The sequence below is a fragment of the Coregonus lavaretus genome (genome assembly GCF_964263955.1).
Source record: "Coregonus lavaretus genome assembly, chromosome: 20".
Taxonomy (NCBI): domain Eukaryota; kingdom Metazoa; phylum Chordata; class Actinopteri; order Salmoniformes; family Salmonidae; genus Coregonus; species Coregonus lavaretus.
The window spans coordinates 36,834,364-36,852,994 of NC_140007.1; the positions used below are offsets into that span (position 1 = coordinate 36,834,364).

Below are 18,631 nucleotides of genomic sequence, written 5' to 3' on the forward strand. Positions count from 1 at the left end.
TCAGAGTGAGGTGTTCTCTCATATGTCTGGAAGTAGCTAGCAAGCTAGCCAACGTTAGCCAGTTAGATGGGTGCTTGACTGCCGTTGTGAGGCCAGAACGCTCGGATCAAACCTACTCCTCGGCCAGAGCGTCTAGTGTGCGTTCTGAACGCTCCAAGAGCACGAACCGACATTCTGACAACACTCTGAATTTACGAACGCCCAAATGGCACTCAGAGCGTTTCTGGCACTCCAGATTGAATTTACGAACGCACCCCCTGTCATAACACGGAAATGCAACGCTCAGAGTTCATTGGCTAGAGAGGGCTGATGTCACGATGTAGCTACCAATCCCCAGACCATTCTTCTTCCAAGTCTCCGCATTTCAACATGGCAGCCGTGGATGTCATCGTGAACAAGTTTGCGGCACTTTGGAGGATACGGTATATCCGTCTTACATTGCCGTTGATTTTCTTGGGTATTTCAATAGTGGGATCCGTTGTAAAGCACACACAGATCGTTCCGGAGACATATTTCAGCAACAGAAGAAATGTTGTCAATATGTAAGTACCGGTTAGCCATTTAGCAAGCTAGCTATCCACAATCACACGTACGACAGTTTGATTTAGACAGCTGGATAATCATTGGGGGTGAAGCCTATCTAGCTAGCTAGTTAGCTTGCGAAGTTGTAAACCCTTTCGAGCACAGCCATGAGTAAAAATAATAATTTTTAAAAAGTGTGTGTATATATATATATATATATATATATATATATATATATATATATATATATATACACATACATAGTATCTCACACAAGTGAGTACACCCCTCACATTTTTGTAAATATTTGAGTATATCTTTTCATATGACAACACTGAAGAAATGACACTTTGTTACAATGTAAAGTAGTGAGTGTACAGCTTGTATAACAGTGTAAATGTGCTGTCCCCTCAATAACACAACACACAGCCATTAATGTCTAAACGGCTGGCAACAAAAGTGAGTACACCCCTAAGTGAAAATGTCTAAATTGGGCCCATAGTGTCAATATTTTGTGTGGCCACCATTTTCCAGCACTGCCTTAACCCTCTTGGGCATGGAGTTCACCAGAGCTTCACAGGTTACCACTGGAGTCCTCTTCCACTCCTCCATGACGACATCACGGAGCTGGTGGATGTTAGAGACCTTGCACTCCTCCACCTTCCGTTAGAGGATGCCCCACAGATGCTCAATAGGGTTTAGGTCTGTAGACATGCTTGGCCAGTCCATCACCTTTACCCTCAGCTTCTTTAGCAAGGCAGTGGTCGTCTGTGGGATACTGCCCTGCGGCCCAGTCTCTGAAGGGAGGGGATCATGCTCTGCTTCAGTATGTCACAGTACATGTTGGCATTCATGGTTCCCTCAATGAACTGTAGCTCCCCAGTGCCGGCAGCAGTCATGCAGCCCCAGACCATGACACTTCCACCACCATGCTTGACTGTAGGCAAGACACACTTGTCTTTGTACTCCTCACCTGGTTGCCACCACACACGCTTGACACCATCTGAACCAAATACGTTTATTTTGGTCTCATCAGACCACAGGACATGGTTCCAGTAATCCATGTCCTTAGTCTGCTTGTCTTCAGCAAACTGTTTGCGGGCTTTCTTGTGCATCATCTTTAGAAGATGCTTCCTTCTGGGACGACAGCCATGCAGACCAATTTGATGCAGTGTGCGGCGTATGGTCTGAGCACTGACAGGCTTACCCCCCACCCCTTCAACCTCTGCAGCAATGCTGGCAGCACTCATACGTCTATTTCCCAAAGACAACCTCTGGATATGACGCTGAGCACGTGCACTCAACTTCTTTGGTCGACCATGGCGAGGCCTGTTCTGAGTGGAACCTGTCCTGTTAAACCGCTGTATGGTCTTGGCCACCGTGCTGCAGCTCAGTTTCAGGGTCTTGGCAATCTTCTTATAGCCCAGGCCATCTTTATGTAGAGCAACAATTCTTTTTTTCAGATCCTCACACAGTTCTTTGCCATGAGGTGCCATGTTGAACTTCCAGTGACCAGTATGAGGGAGTGTGAGAGCGATGACACCAAATTTAACACAACTGCTCCCCATTCACACCTGAGACCTTGTAACACTAATGAGTCACGTGACACCGGGGAGGGAAAATGGCTAATTGGGCCCAATTTGGACATTTTCACTTAGGGGTGTACTCACTTTTGTTGCCAGCGGTTTAGACATTAATGGCTGTGTGTTGAGTTATTTTGAGGGGACAGCAAATTTACACTGTTATACAAGCTGTACACTCACTACTTTACATTGTAGCAAAGTGTCATTTCTTCAGTGTTGTCACATGAAAAGATATACTCATATGTAAAAAAATGTGAGGGGTGTACTCACTTTTGTGAGATACTGTGTGTGTGTGTGTATATATATATATATATATATATATATATATATATATATATATATATATATATATATATATATATATATATATATATATATATATATATATATATATACACACACTCACACAGTGGGGAAAAAAATTATTTAGTCAGCCACCAATTGTGCAAGTTCTCCCACTTAAAAAGATGAGAGAGGCCTGTAATTTTCATCATAGGTACACGTCAACTATGACAGACAAATTGAGGAAAAAAAATCCAGAAAATCACATTGTAGGATTTTTAATGAATTTATTTGCAAATTATGGTGGAAAATAAGTATTTGGTCACCTACAAACAAGCAAGATTTCTGGCTCTCACAGACCTGTAACTTCTTATTTAAGATGCTCCTCTGTCCTCCACTCGTTACCTGTATTAATGGCACCTGTTTGAACTTGTTATCAGTATAAAAGACACCTGTCCACAACCTCAAACAGTCACACTCCAAACTCCACTATGGCCAAGACCAAAGAGCTGTCAAAGGACACCAGAAACAAAATTGTAGACCTGCACCAGGCTGGGAAGACTGAATCTGCAATAGGTAAGCAGCTTGGTTTGAAGAAATCAACTGTGGGAGCAATTATTAGGAAATGGAAGACATACAAAACCACTGATAATCTCCCTCGATCTGGGGCTCCACACAAGATCTCACCCTGTGGGGTCAAAATGATCACAAGAACGGTGAGCAAAAATCCCAGAACCACACGGGGGGACCTAGTGAATGACCTGCAGAGAGCTGGGACCAAAGTAACAAAGCCTACCATCAGTAACACACTACGCCGCCAGGGACTCAAATCCTGCAGTGCAAGACATGTCCCCCTGCATAAGCCAGTACATGTCCAGGCCCGTCTGAAGTTTGATAGAGTGCATTTGGATGATCCAGAAGAGGATTGGGAGAATGTCATATGGTCAGATGAAACCAAAATAGAACTTTTTGGTAAAAACTCAACTTGTCGTGTTTGGAGGACAAAGAATGCTGAGTTGCATCCAAAGAACACAATACCTACTGTGAAGCATGGGGGTGGAAACATCATGCTTTGGGGCTGTTTTTCTGCAAAGGGACCAGGACGACTGATCCGTGTAAAGGAAAGAATGAATGGGGCCATGTATTGTGAGATTTTGAGTGAAAACCTCCTTCCATCAGCAAGGGCATTGAAGATGAAACGTGGCTGGGTCTTTCAGCATGACAATGATCCCAAACACACCGCACGGGCAACGAAGGAGTGGCTTCGTAAGAAGCATTTCAAGGTCCTGGAGTGGCCTAGCCAGTCTCCAGATCTCAACCCCATAGAAAATCTTTGGAGGGAGTTGAAAGTCTGTGTTGTCCAGCGACAGCCCCAAAACATCACTGCTCTAGAGGAGATCTGCATGGAGGAATGGGCCAAAATACCAGCAACAGTGTGTGAAAACCTTGTGAAGACTTACAGAAAACGTTTGACCTGTGTCATTGCCAACAAAGGGTATATAACAAAGTATTGAGAAACTTTTATTATTGACCAAATACTTATTTTCCACCATAATTTGCAAATAAATTCATAAAAAATCCTACAATGTGATTTTCTGGATTTTTTTTCCTCATTTTGTCTGTCATAGTTGACGTGTACCTATGATGAAAATGACAGGCCTCTCTCATCTTTTTAAGTGGGAGAACTTGCACATTTCGTGGCTGACTAAATACTTTTTTTCCCCACTATATATACAGTGGGGAGAACAAGTATTTGATACACTGCCGATTTTGCAGGTTTTCCTACTTACAAAGCATATAGAGGTCTGTAATTTTTATCATAGGTACACTTCAACTGTGAGAGACGGAATCTAATACAAAAATCCAGAAAATCACATTCTATGATTTTTAAGTAATTCATTTGCATTTTATTGCATGACATAAGTATTTGATACATCATAAAAGCAGAACTTAATATTTGGTACAGAAACCTTTGTTTGCAATTACAGAGATCATACGTTTCCCGTAGGTCTTGACCAGGTTTGCACACACTGCAGCAGGTATTTTGGCCCACTCCTCCATACAGACCTTCTCCAGATCCTTCAGGTTTCGGGGCTGTCGCTGGGCAATACGGACTTTCAGCTCCCTCCAAAGATTTTCTATTGGGTTCAGGTCTGGACACTGGCTAGGCCACTCCAGGACCTTGATGCTTCTTACGGAGCCACTCCTTAGTTGCCCTGGCTGTGTGTTTCGGGTCGTTGTCATGCTGGAAGACCCAGCCACGACCCATCTTCAATGCTCTTACTGAGGGAAGGAGGTTGTTGGCCAAGATCTTGCGATACATGGCCCCATCCATCCTCCCCTCAATACGGTGCAGTCGTCCTGTCCCCTTTGCAGAAAAGCATCCCCAAAGAATGATGTTTCCACCTCCATGCTTCACGGTTGGGATGGTGTTCTTGGGGTTGTACTCATCCTTCTTCTTCCTCCAAACACGGCGAGTGGAGTTTAGACCAAAAAGCTGCTTGCCTATTGTCCTGTAGCCCATCCCAGCCTTGTGCAGGTCTACAATTTTATCCCTGATGTCCTTACACAGCTCTCTGGTCTTGGCCATTGTGAGGAGAGGTTGGAGTTTGTTTGATTGAGTGTGTGGACAGGTGTCTTTTATACAGGTAACAAGTTCAAACAGGTGCAGTTAATACAGGTAATGAGTGGAGAACAGGAGGGCTTCTTAAAGAAAAACTAACAGGTCTGTGAGAGATGGAATTGTTACTGGTTGGTAGGTGATCAAATACTTATGTCATGCAATAAAATGCAAATTAATTACTTAAAAATCATACAATGTGATTTTCTGGATTCCGTCTCACACAGTTGAAGAGTACCTATGATAAAAATTACAGACCTCTACATGCTTTGTAAGTAGGAAAACCTGCAAAATCGGCAGTGTATCAAATACTTGTTCTCCCCACTGTGTGTGTGTGTGTGTGTATTATATATATATGTATATGTATGTTTTATTGTCAAATACACTGGATAGGTGCAGTGAAATGTGTTGTTTTACAGGGTCAGCCATAGTAGTACCCAGGGCCGATCCTTGACATTCTGCCACCCACTCAAAACTAGAATAGTCCCAGTAAGCAAAATGACGTTGGAAGTACGTCTAAAATACGTATTGTAACGACCCTGGGTTTATAAGCGCGGATATCGACTCTGCCACGGGAGCATGCTTTTGGGGCACAGTTGATGGCGCACTGGACTTCGGGCTAGAAGGTTGAGGGTTCGAGACCTGCTCCCTGCCTGTTTCATTACAGTATTTTCCAGAGGTTGAAGTTAGGTTCAGTTTAGGTTATGAATGAAAGGTGAAAATATGTATTTTCCGTTCGTTTAAAATACATACTTTCCAGGACGTTGAAATCAGGTTCATTTTCGGTTCTGAATGAAAGTTGAAAATACTTATTTTCCAGATGTCGAAAATACTTATTTTCCAGATGTTGGTTCTGGGAGGTTATACATATGGAGTGTGGGACTCTCTTTATTTTTATAGCTTACTGAATGAAAGTAGAAAATACATAATTTATAAACATCTATGTTTGGGCCAAATCAAGGCTGGACCTGACAAAATCTGAACTAAACATAGACGTTTATGATTGGTTCAGATTTGGTCCGGACCGGACTGGGCTACAGTGTTGCCAGAAATTGAATGTTATGAATGCCCATCCATGTGGTAAGCCTACCGTTTGGAAAACAGGCCATTGCATTGGCTTTATTAGTCCTGATTCCTGTGACTAATCAATTTGGCTATTGAAGCTCTGAATATCAGCTACATTATTTATATATTTTTTCTCAATTTTTAGTCATTTAGCAGACGCTCTTATCCAGAGCGACTTACAGTAGTGAGTGCATACACTTTAATACTTTTTTCATACTACCCAGCTACCCAACTTTATCAGGAGTTATCATGAGCCTATTTTTCAATGTGTTTACATATTTTTTTATATGATCAGCTTGTCAAAAATGGACAGATACAAACTTGAAACCACTGATCATGACAATGGGGTGAAACTCCTGGACAACTGTTGTGATTGTCCATTCCATATTGTCCATTTTACTTTGACCTGTCCTGATTTTAGGATATGTTGTTAACATGATTTTTTTTTTGATTGGGCACCATTTAGGTTAGGCTTTTTGATCGGAGAAACATGCATGATGTAAAAAGTGTCAGTTTCATTACATTGTTATACATTTTATCTCCAGCCTGATACAGAAAATGCCACATACTCTTTCTACCATATCCTATATCTGCTACATGATTTATGCAACAACCAAAAAACTTGACGGAACGTTGGTGGAGCGTCTCCCCAACAGCACCCTGGAGAGGCGTGCTGGGAATGGACAAGCAAAATATTTTGAGCCACTGCCTTTGACAAAGTGGGCACTGCTTATCACAGGGCGGCATCAACGCTCACCTAAAAAGCCCTTATGCCACTGGTTGAGAGAAATTGTCATTGTTTTGGGGCAGAATTATGTGGCGTTTTATGTGTTGTTGTTGGAGGTTGGGTAAATGCCGCCCTCGTCAATCTTCCGCAATAGGCGGCTGCCTAAGAAGCGGGCTGGCCGTGGTGCTACCACAGAACAATGAGCCAGATATTTCACCAGATGTATAAATGTGAAGCATCTGGTTGGCGTTTCCACTCACTACCAAATATGGTCATTAGAGGATGCCCAGTGGGAGAAGATGTCCCGTGTAGCTCAGTTGGTAGAGCATGGCGCTTGCAGCGCCAGGGTTGTGGGTTCGATTCCCACGGGGGACCAGTATGAAAATGTATGCACTCACTAACTGTAAGTCGCTCTGGATAAGAGCGTCTGCTAAATGACAAAAAAAAAAAGATGGAGCGAGATGGATTTTGTCCGACATTCTACTAATTTTCTCACCGATTTAAACATTTTATCTCCATACAGTTTTCTGTTTTCAAAACTACAATCTGTAACAAACAGAGTGGACAGCGTTTTGTAGAATTTACCCTTTGCCAAAGTTATAAAAAAATATTGCGTTGTTTAGGAGTGCAAGGGCGATTTGAGTTATTACACACGTGCACTTCACGTAGTAGGCGTTCCCTGATGGAAATAATCAAATAAATGCAAAAACGCGCCAATAGGATCTCACTAGCTTGTGCTTGGCTCATCCCACTTCCATGCTTGTTCTGCCAACTATGATTAATTTGCTCCCATTGGAAATGACAGGCTCTGGTCTATCTTGGGTTAGTTATAAAACATATTTGGTTTAAGTGCCTTGCCCAATGGCACATCAACAGATTGTTTTACCTTGTCGGCTCTAGTGGGGGGGTCGACTCCAAAATAATCGATTCCTCATCTCCTTGCCCGTCGACTCCCATTTCTGGGTGTCAAGTAACGGAATCAACTCCTAAGATTCAGAGAGAGAGAGAGAGGGAGAGAGGGGCACAGCCAGGCATAGGTAGGCAGGTCGGCCACCAGGCAGACAGTCAGAACTGTGCGATAATCAAAATATGTATAGCCTACAGCATTGCGATAGCCTATCTCGCAATTTCTCGGCTTGCAATGTCTCTCAAATTCACTAAAGTAGGGGCTATCAATGAGTAGGCTGAAAGATTCTACACGCAACAGACTGAAGACTGAACCAAAGACAGTATAGTATGAAGATAGGATAAATCTGCTTCGCCAATAAAAATCCCAGATCATGCCTGTAGGCGATGTCATGGCAACGTTGGCTAGCTAAACTCATGCATAGAAACACATCATCGGGTCTAACAGTCATCTCACGCCAAACTGCGCATGTGCAGGCTGTCAAATCAAAGGCACTCCTTTGATATAAAGTTGTTTTTGACAAAAATGAAAAGGTGTCAGTTTGTCACTTTCACGAGGTTGGAGTAATAACATGTTCAACTACTTAAGACATTGGCCCGACTCTAGGTTGTGCCTTCAGATTTCAAGAAAATGAACAACTAGGGAATACTTTTCTTTTTACCTCTGTCATTGACTTCTCAAACCTCGGCCTGGTCCGTTTGGTCTGAAACAGAAGTCTTGCAATGTTGCGATTTAGAAACTCTGTGACTGAACACACACACACATTTCATAGAAAAGAGAAAGAGCAGGTGAGCCAGGAAGGGAGAGAGAGGAGTGGCAGGTAGACAGACAGTCAGAACCGTGAGCATAGGCTATATATCTTTTGATAATCTGTATCTCGCAGTGCCTTGTAAAGTCTTGTCTTGCAGTGCCTTGTAAATTCACCAAAGTATATTAAACTATAGATTAGGCTATCAATGAGTATGGCTAAGCTATAATACATAGTGCCAGTGGATTGAAGTTGAACATCGCCAAATGCGTCATATTAATTAGGCCCTAATGGACACCCTGGCTGGCTGTTGGTGTCCTAAAGCAATAGATCGCAAAGCAGGGCATCCCCGTTAAAATGTTTGGAAATGGCAAGTTCAGTTTCTCATCCATACACGCATCTCAAGTGCAAATACTGTTCAGCAGCTCAAATCAGCTGTATCGGGGTGCATTTATATTAGGAAGGACTTCTACCATGGATCGCTAAAATACCATGATGACACTAATTCAAATTCTGCACTATGCAGAAATCATTCCACCATTTCCTGGTTGCTAAAATTCTAATAGTTAGCCTAATTTCAGTTTATGTGACAAAACAAGCACGTAGAGAGTCATTGTACCATCTAAACCGCTGTGAAACATATTTTCCATAAACACAAATATTGTATTTTCAGTTGTTTGAAGCTGGTGTACAAAACTGAAAGTAAAAGATGCAAAAATTAAACTTAAGAACGGAAAGCATAGAAATATCGCACATAGAACAGATCTACCGCTTCTTAGACTTGCATTCAATGAGAATGACCGATCTATAAACTCAGATTTCTATGTGAATTTGGTCGGGGTCGCCCAAAAAGTGACATTGCAGCTTTAAATATTGCGGGGACAACTATAGGCTACATTTGGCAGCCAAGCACGCGTTATCAGTGTAGCCTATTATCATCTAGACACACGACGTTGAAATACCTTCATGCTTAGAATAAAAACCTCCAGGGTTCCGTCATAAAATGGAAATTAAATGGAAAATGGGGCAGTTTGGAAAAACAAATCCAGTGTGAATCGTCCTCTGGAATAACGCACATGCTTAGATAATAATTACATAACCAACGCCTCTAATACTAGTCCCGTCCGAATAGGGCTATATAACATGGCAAAGAATAGGCTTATCGGCATAGAGTGAGCCGCATCATCCTATGGGATCTGTCAAGGCTGCGCACAGCAGAAATATCACCACAATATTCTAGTTCCTACACATCACCTTCTATATTCAAACAAAATAGGCCTTTTATAGGCTAAATTGAAGAGCAAATGGGAAGCGTCAGACTCATGACAGTCCTTTCTATAACGCAAAATTAGTCTTCCTAGTAGGACTCAATAATGATGTGGTGTGTACATGTGCGCAGCCGTTTTGGTCGAGGAAGAGTTGACTCCAACCACAGGAGTCAAAGTCGACTCCAAATCCTGGAGTCGGTCACCCCTAATTGGCTTGGGGATATTTGAAACCGTGACCTTTCGGTTACTGGCCAAACGCTCTAACCGATAGGCTACTTGCCGCCAAATGTCTGTGTTTGTCAGTTAGCTAGCCAGCTACTTATAGCTGATGAGCATTATATTGTAAGTGTAAAGGAGTAACTCTGGTATGCCTAAAACATTTGGAACGCTGGTGCGCATTGCCTTTATAGGCCTGCAAAACTAAGCCTAATATTAGTGATACCAAACCATCACAAAAGTTTTGTAACTTTATTAGGATAATATCAAAAGTAGGCCTAAGTCAAGTCATTGTTTATAGGGAAAATACGAACAGGCTATTATATTGCAGCATTAAATTAAGTTTTGCATCTCGCCCGCTTTGGTTTTTCCTTTTCATGGTTTGAGTGCGAGTAGCCCTATAGGCCTACTAGTAATTGTATTATATTGTGGCAAACACAACATGAACTTAATTTGGCCAAAGAAAATGACTAAACAGAATAAAACAAAACACTTGTTGCATAGCCTATTTTTAAACAACTGGTTTAAACCTTCACAAAAGTTTTGAACAGGCTTATATTGGAAAAATTACCAACAAAGGCGAGTGCCTACCTACCCAACAAATGACAGCAATAGGCTAATTCTATTTATTTTACAACAGACCTATTTTTAACCTATCTCTAACTAAATATAGCACAAAATTAAAGACAGTTCGAACTTAATTTAGCCAACAAAAATGTATCAACAAAGTGACACACTTTTTGCATATATAAAGAACTGGTTTAGATTCTTGAATAGGCCCGTAATAATAACAACAACAATAATAATAATAATAATCAGAATAATAACAATAATAATCAGAATAATTCATTAATACAAAAATAAATAAAGTTAGAAAATTGCATCAAACCTGAATAGCGAGTTGCGCACACAGTCCATTTGGCCACACCAATGTTCTTATCTTTGTCCACTAAAACTTGTCCCTGAGGACATTCCACTCTACTCTTTCTCCTTCTTTTACTTCAATGAAAAAGGCCTCTGTCTTCACTATCAACAGTAGCCAAGGCTCCGCTCTCTCTCTCTCTCCCTCTCCTCAGCAGCAGGCGCACGTGACGTGAGCAATACGTTTTATTGTGTTCCAAAAGGCTGACACAGATAACAAGCTCACGCAGTTCTTATCAACTCACACACATGACATTAACAGAGAACAGGGCCAATCGGGTCCAGTCGGTAAATCAATTTTAATTGCTCATACCTGAAACTCTTGGCAATTATATCAGACCCGACCCATATCTGAGGCAGTCAGAATTTAGGACCCGGGTTGGATCTTGGAATTTCGGTTCTGTTGGACCTGTGAAGTCCTCTAAGTGCAGGGGCTCTCCCGGTCAGAAGATACTATTGTTAATAGGAACTAAAGCATTTAGCATCTATTAATGGGGTAGTATGTTCCTATCAATCTATGCAGTAAATGTCAAACAAGCACACAATAATAAAACATTGAGCACAGCAGTAGATATATAAAAACCATGTAAACATTGTTAAAGTGACCAGTGTTCAATTAATATGTACATAGGTCAGCAGTCCCTAAGGTGCCGGCTAGAGTAACCGGTGGTAGCCGGCTAGTGACTGTGACTAAGGGGCAAAGTCGGGTATAGGGCAGGGTACTGGACGGAGGCCATCTAGTGGTGGTTGTTTAACAGTCTAATGGCCTGGGGATAGAAGCTGTTTAACAGTCTCGGTTGTAGCAGGATGAACAGGGTGTGGCTCGGGTGGCTGAGGTCCTTGATCTGCTTGGCCTTCCAGTGACACCGGGTGCTGTAGATGTCCTGGAGGGCAGGCAGTGTGCCCGCGATGGTGTGTTGGGCTGACGCACCATCTTAACATTGTCAAGACGGAGCGACATGGGGCTAAGATAGCTAGCTACAACAACCACTTACCAAATTCCTCTTCTAGGCTCACGTTAGACTCATGTCAGCCAGAGTGTTTGCCTGTTGCTATGTATTTACCGACACCTGCAGTCTGGTTCTCAACTGTGTGTACCAGTGCTACCTACATGACCACTTCCTATATCTCTTCCAGGTATTTTGTCAAAGTGTCCTGGGGCTGGACCTTGCTGCTGTTGACCCCGTTCATCCTCTTCACATCATACAAGAGGTTGACCTTTGCCCTCCGGCGACTGAGCTCATTGGTGGTGGCCACAGCCATTTGGTACACCTTCACCGAGGCTTTTTCCTACATCGAAGGTACCACAGGTACATGTCACGTTCCTGAACCTGAAGCCATGGATCAAGTCCCTCATCATGATGAAATCACCTCAAAGTGGAGTTGCAGGAAGGCTGGGGGTCAATGGGATGGCTATGCCATCTCAGGACACTCGTTCATTCTGTCGTACTCTGCACTCATCATTGCCGAAGAAATGGCACCTATGGTGAACATGGAGAAGAAGAACAGGAATACTGTTTTGGATTTATTATACGTTTCCCTTAATTGGATAGTAGTCATCTGGATATGGATGTTTGTGTGTACCTCTGTGTATTTTCATGATTTCTCTGAGAAGTTTCTCGGGACAGTTTTTGGAATTCTGCCATGGTTTGTCACATATCGGATATGGTATCCAATGACCTTATCTCCTGGTCTCCCACTTCAGCCAAAAAAGCAGAGCGAACTAGCTTAAAACCAGCACTACTTAGCACTAGGCTAGACCTCCTACTCTCTCGTACTGCATTGGCTCTGTAACATGTTTGAATGCCACCTTCAAAACACTCAAGTTAAAAACATTGATATTCTTCTCAGGTTCCAAGTTGACCGTTGTTGCCATTTCAAAAGTTTTCTTTCCTTCAGAAAGGTCATTTTGGACAGCGGGCCAGGGTCGGTTTGCACTTGCGGGTCTCGACTCCCAATGTGGCTGTAGGCAGCTTGTGTTCTTAAAATGACACTGAAGTCTTAGATCAATGCAGTGCATGGCGTTGACGTATAGGCCTAGGCCTATCCACTAGCTAGTCGTCCCCAGGGTTGGGGTCAATTTCATTTGAATTTAGGCAGTAAACTGAAAGATTTTAAGAAAAAGGTATTCACCCTAACCTAAAGAAAAAGGAATTCACCACAACTCTGGTGGTCGTGTTATTTTTTTGTTTGCATAATTTTTTAAAAAGCCAATTGTGTTGTGAAAGCCTTTGCAATATGTGTATGTAGACTGCTGGTCAAACGTTTTAGAACACCTACTCATTCAAGGGATTTTCATTATTTTTACTATTTTTTACATTGTAGAATAATAGTGAAGACATCAAAAGTATGAAATAACACATGAAATCGTGTTGTAACCAAAAATGCCAAGAGTGTGCAAAGCTGTCATCAAGGCAAAGGATGGCTATATGAAGAATCTCAAATATAAAATATATTTTGATTTGTTTAACACTTATTTGGTTACTACATGATTCCATATGTGTTATTACATAGTTTTGATGTCTTCACTATTCTACAATGTAGAAAATAGTAAAAATTAAGAAAAACCCTTGATTGAGTAGGTGTTCTAAAACTTTTGACTGGTAGTGTATGGTTAGAGAGAGCTGTCATTTTAGTGTTAGTTCATTTTCAGTTTTCTTCGATTCTCATTATTTGATTTGTGTGGAAATATACACTGCTCAAAAAAATAAAGGGAACACTTAAACAACACAATGTAACTCCAAGTCAATCAAACTTCTGTGAAATCAAACTGTCCACTTAGGAAGCAACACTGGTTGACAATACATTTCACATGCTGTTGTGCAAATGGAATAGATAACAGGTGGAAATTATAGGCAATTAGCAAGATACCCCCAATAAAGGACTGGTTTTGCAGGTGGTGACCACAGACCACTTCTCAGTTCCTATGCTTCCTGGCTGATGTTTTGGTCACTTTTGAATGCTGGCGGTGCTTTCACTCTAGTGGTAGCATGAGACGGAGTCTACAACCCACACAAGTGGCTCAGGTAGTGCAGCTCATCCAGGATGGCACATCAATGCGAGCTGTGGCAAGAAGGTTTGCTGTCTCTGTCAGCGTAGTGTCCAGAGCATGGAGGCGCTACCAGGAGACAGGCCAGTACATCAGGAGACGTGGAGGAGGCCAACAACCCAGCAGCAGGACTGCTACCTCCGCCTTTGTGCAAGGAGGAGCAGGAGGAGCACTGCCAGAGCCCTGCAAAATGACCTCCAGCAGGCCACAAATGTGCATGTGTCTACTCAAACGGTCAGAAACAGACTCCATGAGGGTGGTATGAGGGCCTGACGTCCACAGGTGGGGGTTGTGCTTACAGCCCAACACCGTGCAGGACATTTGGCATTTGCCAGAGAACACCAAGATTGGCAAATTCGCCACTGGCGCCCTGTGCTCTTCACAGATGAAAGCAGGTTCACACTGAGCACGTGACAGAGTCTGGAGACACCGTGGAGAACGTTCTGCTGCCTGCAACATCCTCCAGCATGACCGGTTTGGCGGTGGGTCAGTCATGGTGTGGGGTGGCATTTCTTTGGGGGACCGCACAGCCCTCCATGTGCTCGCCAGAGGTAGCCTGACTGCCATTAGGTACCGAGATGAGATCCTCAGACCCCTTGTGAGACCATATGCTGGTGCGGTTGGCCCTGGGTTCCTCCTAATGCAAGACAATGCTAGACCTCATGTGGCTGGAGTGTGTCAGCAGTTCCTGCAAGAGGAAGGCATTGATGCTATGGACTGGCCCGCCCGTTCCCCAGACCTGAATCCAATTGAGCACATCTGGGACATCATGTCTCGCTCCATCCACCAACGCCACGTCGCACCACAGACTGTCCAGGAGTTGGCGGATGCTTTAGTCCAGGTCTGGGAGGAGATCCCTCAGGAGACCATCCGCCACCTCATCAGGAGCATGCCCAGGCGTTGTAGGGAGGTCATACAGGCACGTGGAGGCCACACACACACACTACTGAGCCTCATTTTGACTTGTTTTAAGGACATTACATCAAAGTTGGATCAGCCTGTAGTGTGGTTTTCCACTTTAATTTTGAGGGTGACTCCAAATCCAGACCTCCATGGGTTGATACATTTGATTTCCATTGATAATATTTGTGTGATTTTGTTGTCAGCACATTCAACTATGTAAAGAAAAAAGTATTTAATACGATTATTTCATTCATTCAGATCTAGGATGTGTTATTTTAGTGTTCCCTTTATTTTTTTGAGCAGTGGAGAGAAATATATAAAGTAATCCATTTTAGTGGCAAATGTAGTGGGGAACACTTGAGAATGTTTACAATGAAATAGTGTAAGGTATGTTGAATTATTTTGTGCTTTGCCAACTAATTTTATTGTAACACAACCCTCCAAATAAAAATTAGATCAGTTCTTATGTGGTTGTCCCACCTAGCTATCTTAAGATGAATGCACTAACTGTAAGTCGCTCTGGATAAGAGCGTCTGCTAAATGACTAAAATGCAAATGCCAAATGTCTTGAATGTCCAGCGGCTCTCAATCAATATTGAGGTTTACATACAGTCAGCCAAAATTATATCCTAATCGTTTATTTTCATTTGTTTACAAATCATCAAGGACAACATGCAATTATTTCCGGAACCAAAGGATTCAAATCATATTACGGCTACTACAAGCTGTAGGTGTGTTTATTCTTGGCTCTACCTAGGGAATATTGAGCATGATGTGCAAGTAAAATAAATAGTATTTTTAGTAGGTTGCCTGACTCTGCACTATAAAACTTAATAACCAGGAGATGTTTTTCTGTTTTGTTTGGCATTGAGAAAATCCATATAGTATAAAATAGAGAAAATGCATTACATTCAATCATGTTGAAATAATTCTGTAAACTGCAAGTTACATTTTTCATTTTCATAATTTATTTTTCATTGATGGCAACTGAATGAATTAAGGCTTATGAACAAACATCATAAAAAGCACTAAATAAATGCATATTTATAAATATAAAAATAAAAAATACTATTGTGAAATATAATGGCCACAAATAACTACTAGGATTACTCAACTTGTTGAATTCCTTGTCTTGAGATTTCTGTGAGCCATATGGAATAAATACCTAATTTGCAGGGACTCAGTTTTAAGAGGCAGTGAATTATTGGTAACAATGGTGCTTGTTATAATGAAACCTAGACAAACACTTACAATGATAGGCTGGTTATGGAAATGTGATTTCTCAATTGGTCTCTGACATTACACCCAGACAGTGTTACAGTTTATGTATCAGTGAAAGTCCCAGGAAAAAAAACACAAAATAAAGTGGATTGTAGACACACTTGAGTTGAATTACTGTATGGCTAATAATGAAAGCCAGTGTATTAGTTGAGTACTATGCTAAATGTAAAATGTGTTAACTTGCTTACTTCCAACTAAAGAAAAAGCTCAAACTTAAGATGTTCAAACCTGTGCCATTTTATGTTATTGTTCTTACACAGGCGACTACTGGAGTCAAATGTTCTTTCCATTACATAGATCTTGATTTGATTTGATTTGAAAGCTCAACATGAAGCCAACTCCAAACGGTTGGTTTTTACAGTTCTTCTGTTGTGAATATTTTCTTCTCACCAACACAAGGTGATGAGATTAACTGTGACTTCTCAACTTCCTGTTTTCAGACAAACTTGTAGGACCGGTTTCCCAGACAAAGATTAATCCTAGTCCTGGACTAAAAAGTAATGTCAATGGAGATTCTCCATGGAGCATGCTTCTTAGTCCAGGACTAGGTTTAATGTGTCCAGAAACCGGTCCCAGGTGTGTCTTGACAAGTATTCAAACTGAAACCTTTTTGTGAATCCAAAATGACACCTTATTCCCTACACTGTGCACTACTTTAGACCAAAGCCCTATGGTCCCTCATCAAAAGTAGTGCGCTACATAGGGAATAGGGTGCCATTTAGGACTCAAATATAGATGTCCCACACAGCTGACACGCTGTTAATGAAACATTGATCATTGTCTTTTTTGGTTAAGAATCCTCCACAGCCCCATCCCAGCAGTAATCAGCTATGCAGTCTGTTAACAACCATACGCACGGTTACTCTGTTCACTCAAAAATCTTTCCTTTTCCTGAAACCACACTGAAGAAAAATGTTCTTTGTCAAAGTCTGTGCTGCCCATGACTTCACAATGAGATGGAGCTGAAGATCCAAGGTTCCTCTTATCTTCTCCTTTAATGCTCTCCTGTCACCTCGCTTCCCTCTGCCATTTTGAAAAGGATGGGAGGAGGACATGAGGAAATACTATTGAGAAAGAGCTTCTATTTCAGTGGGAAACCAGAACTTCCTGTCTTGTATGTTGTCTTGTAGTTATGCATTGAGCGTCAAGTTACTGTATGTTGATTCATGTTTTTACCCAGACCTTATTTAAATGGCAATAAATCATTGTAGTTATACAATGTAAACCCTATTAACGTTCCACGGTCAGCTTTGTACATGCTAGCACTCCTGAACAGAGGGGAACATTGTATAGGTCAGTAAGACTCCAGAGAATTTGGGTCACAGTTAGGTTTGCAAAATTCCAGGAACTTTCAATAAATTCCCTGGTTTTCCAGAAATCCTAGTTGGAGGATTCCGGATTTCCTGTTTATTCTCTCCTAATTCCGGGAATCCTCCAACTGGAATTTTCTGGAAAAACCAGGGAATGTGTTGAAAGTTCCCGGAATTCTGCAACCCTAGTCACAGTTTTCTAAGAGGTTTAGATTGTAAGGATTTAGTTTGAATGGCTAGTCATACTAGTCTTGGAACAAACCCCCCCAAAAAGCTTGGATTATTGAACTAAAACTGGTGGAGCTCAATGTTCCTGGAATCAAGCCAACAACCATGTCAGCTATTTATGTGACTTTTTAACTGAACAATGTATAATTTCATAGTCACTCTATAGGGACACTGTCAAAAGCCACTGACTGATTCCTCGCTCAATATTGCGGAGGGCTCAATTGACCCTTTTAGTATTTCTCTGTCATACCCATCCTTTCTGACTTGAAAGTCAGAGATCACTTTATGATCAGCTCAAGACAGTGGTGCTGAGGTGTGTGAAATGACAATCACATTTTGATGAATTGATGGAGTGCATATGCTTTCATAGTGCTTTAAAGGGAGTGTCTGTATACAGTCCCAATTCACTCCTTACCCCTTTCCTTTGGCCAGATCCCTTCGATGTTTGCATATCTGAAGGGTCTGGATTGGTAGAAACAGTGGAGGACCTCACAGATCCGCAAACAAGAGTTCTGGTCAAGGGAAAAAGGAAAGGGAATGAATTGGGACCGACTGGACGTCTCGCTATCCTATCTTCTCATCTGGCAGCACAGGAAGTATCACAAGGATTTCATAAAATAAACCAATGGCCAACAGAGGCGTGAAGGGCAATAGGTGAATGCCAAAACAACTTAATAAAACTATAGTGACATGCAGGGTATGGATCAGCCCCACTTTGGGTATGGCGATGCAATGTCAAAACATTGTCTGGTGTGTAGGCAATATGACCATAATGATAATTAAAAACACAAATAAGTTTGTTCCCTTAATTAATATAACTGGATAATGCATGCCTCCAAAATGAGCTAATTAGAAAGTAATACTGTAGGTTGATAGATGAAGGCATTGGAATACCAGAAAAATGTGCTGTTAAGAATTCCTTTGTGTATGGAATGTTCTTATATTCTTTGTAATAGTGTTCCCTATATAGATTCATATTTTCCTGCTGTCGTAAAACATTA

General features: G+C 41.7%; 1 protein-coding gene across 1 annotated transcript; it reads left to right on the plus strand.

Annotated features, from left to right (window-relative positions):
- The first annotated feature begins 357 nt into the window (after positions 1 to 357).
- On the plus strand, positions 358 to 13,583 carry LOC311148019 (acyl-coenzyme A diphosphatase FITM2-like). Its single transcript, XM_084184902.1, has 2 exons — positions 358 to 542; positions 11,997 to 13,583. Exons 1-2 carry the CDS (start codon positions 370 to 372, stop codon positions 12,589 to 12,591), a joined length of 768 nt encoding a protein of 255 aa, XP_084041028.1. The 5' UTR covers positions 358 to 369; the 3' UTR covers positions 12,592 to 13,583.
- The last annotated feature ends 5,048 nt before the right edge of the window (positions 13,584 to 18,631 follow it).

Coding starts and splice junctions, on each gene's coding strand:
- LOC311148019 (XM_084184902.1), top strand. CDS start 370: ATGGCAGCCGTGGATGTCATCGTGAACAAGTTTGCGGCACTTTGGAGG. Junction 543..11,996: donor AGAAGAAATGTTGTCAATAT/GTAAGTACCGGT, acceptor TATCTCTTCCAG/GTATTTTGTCAAAGTGTCCT.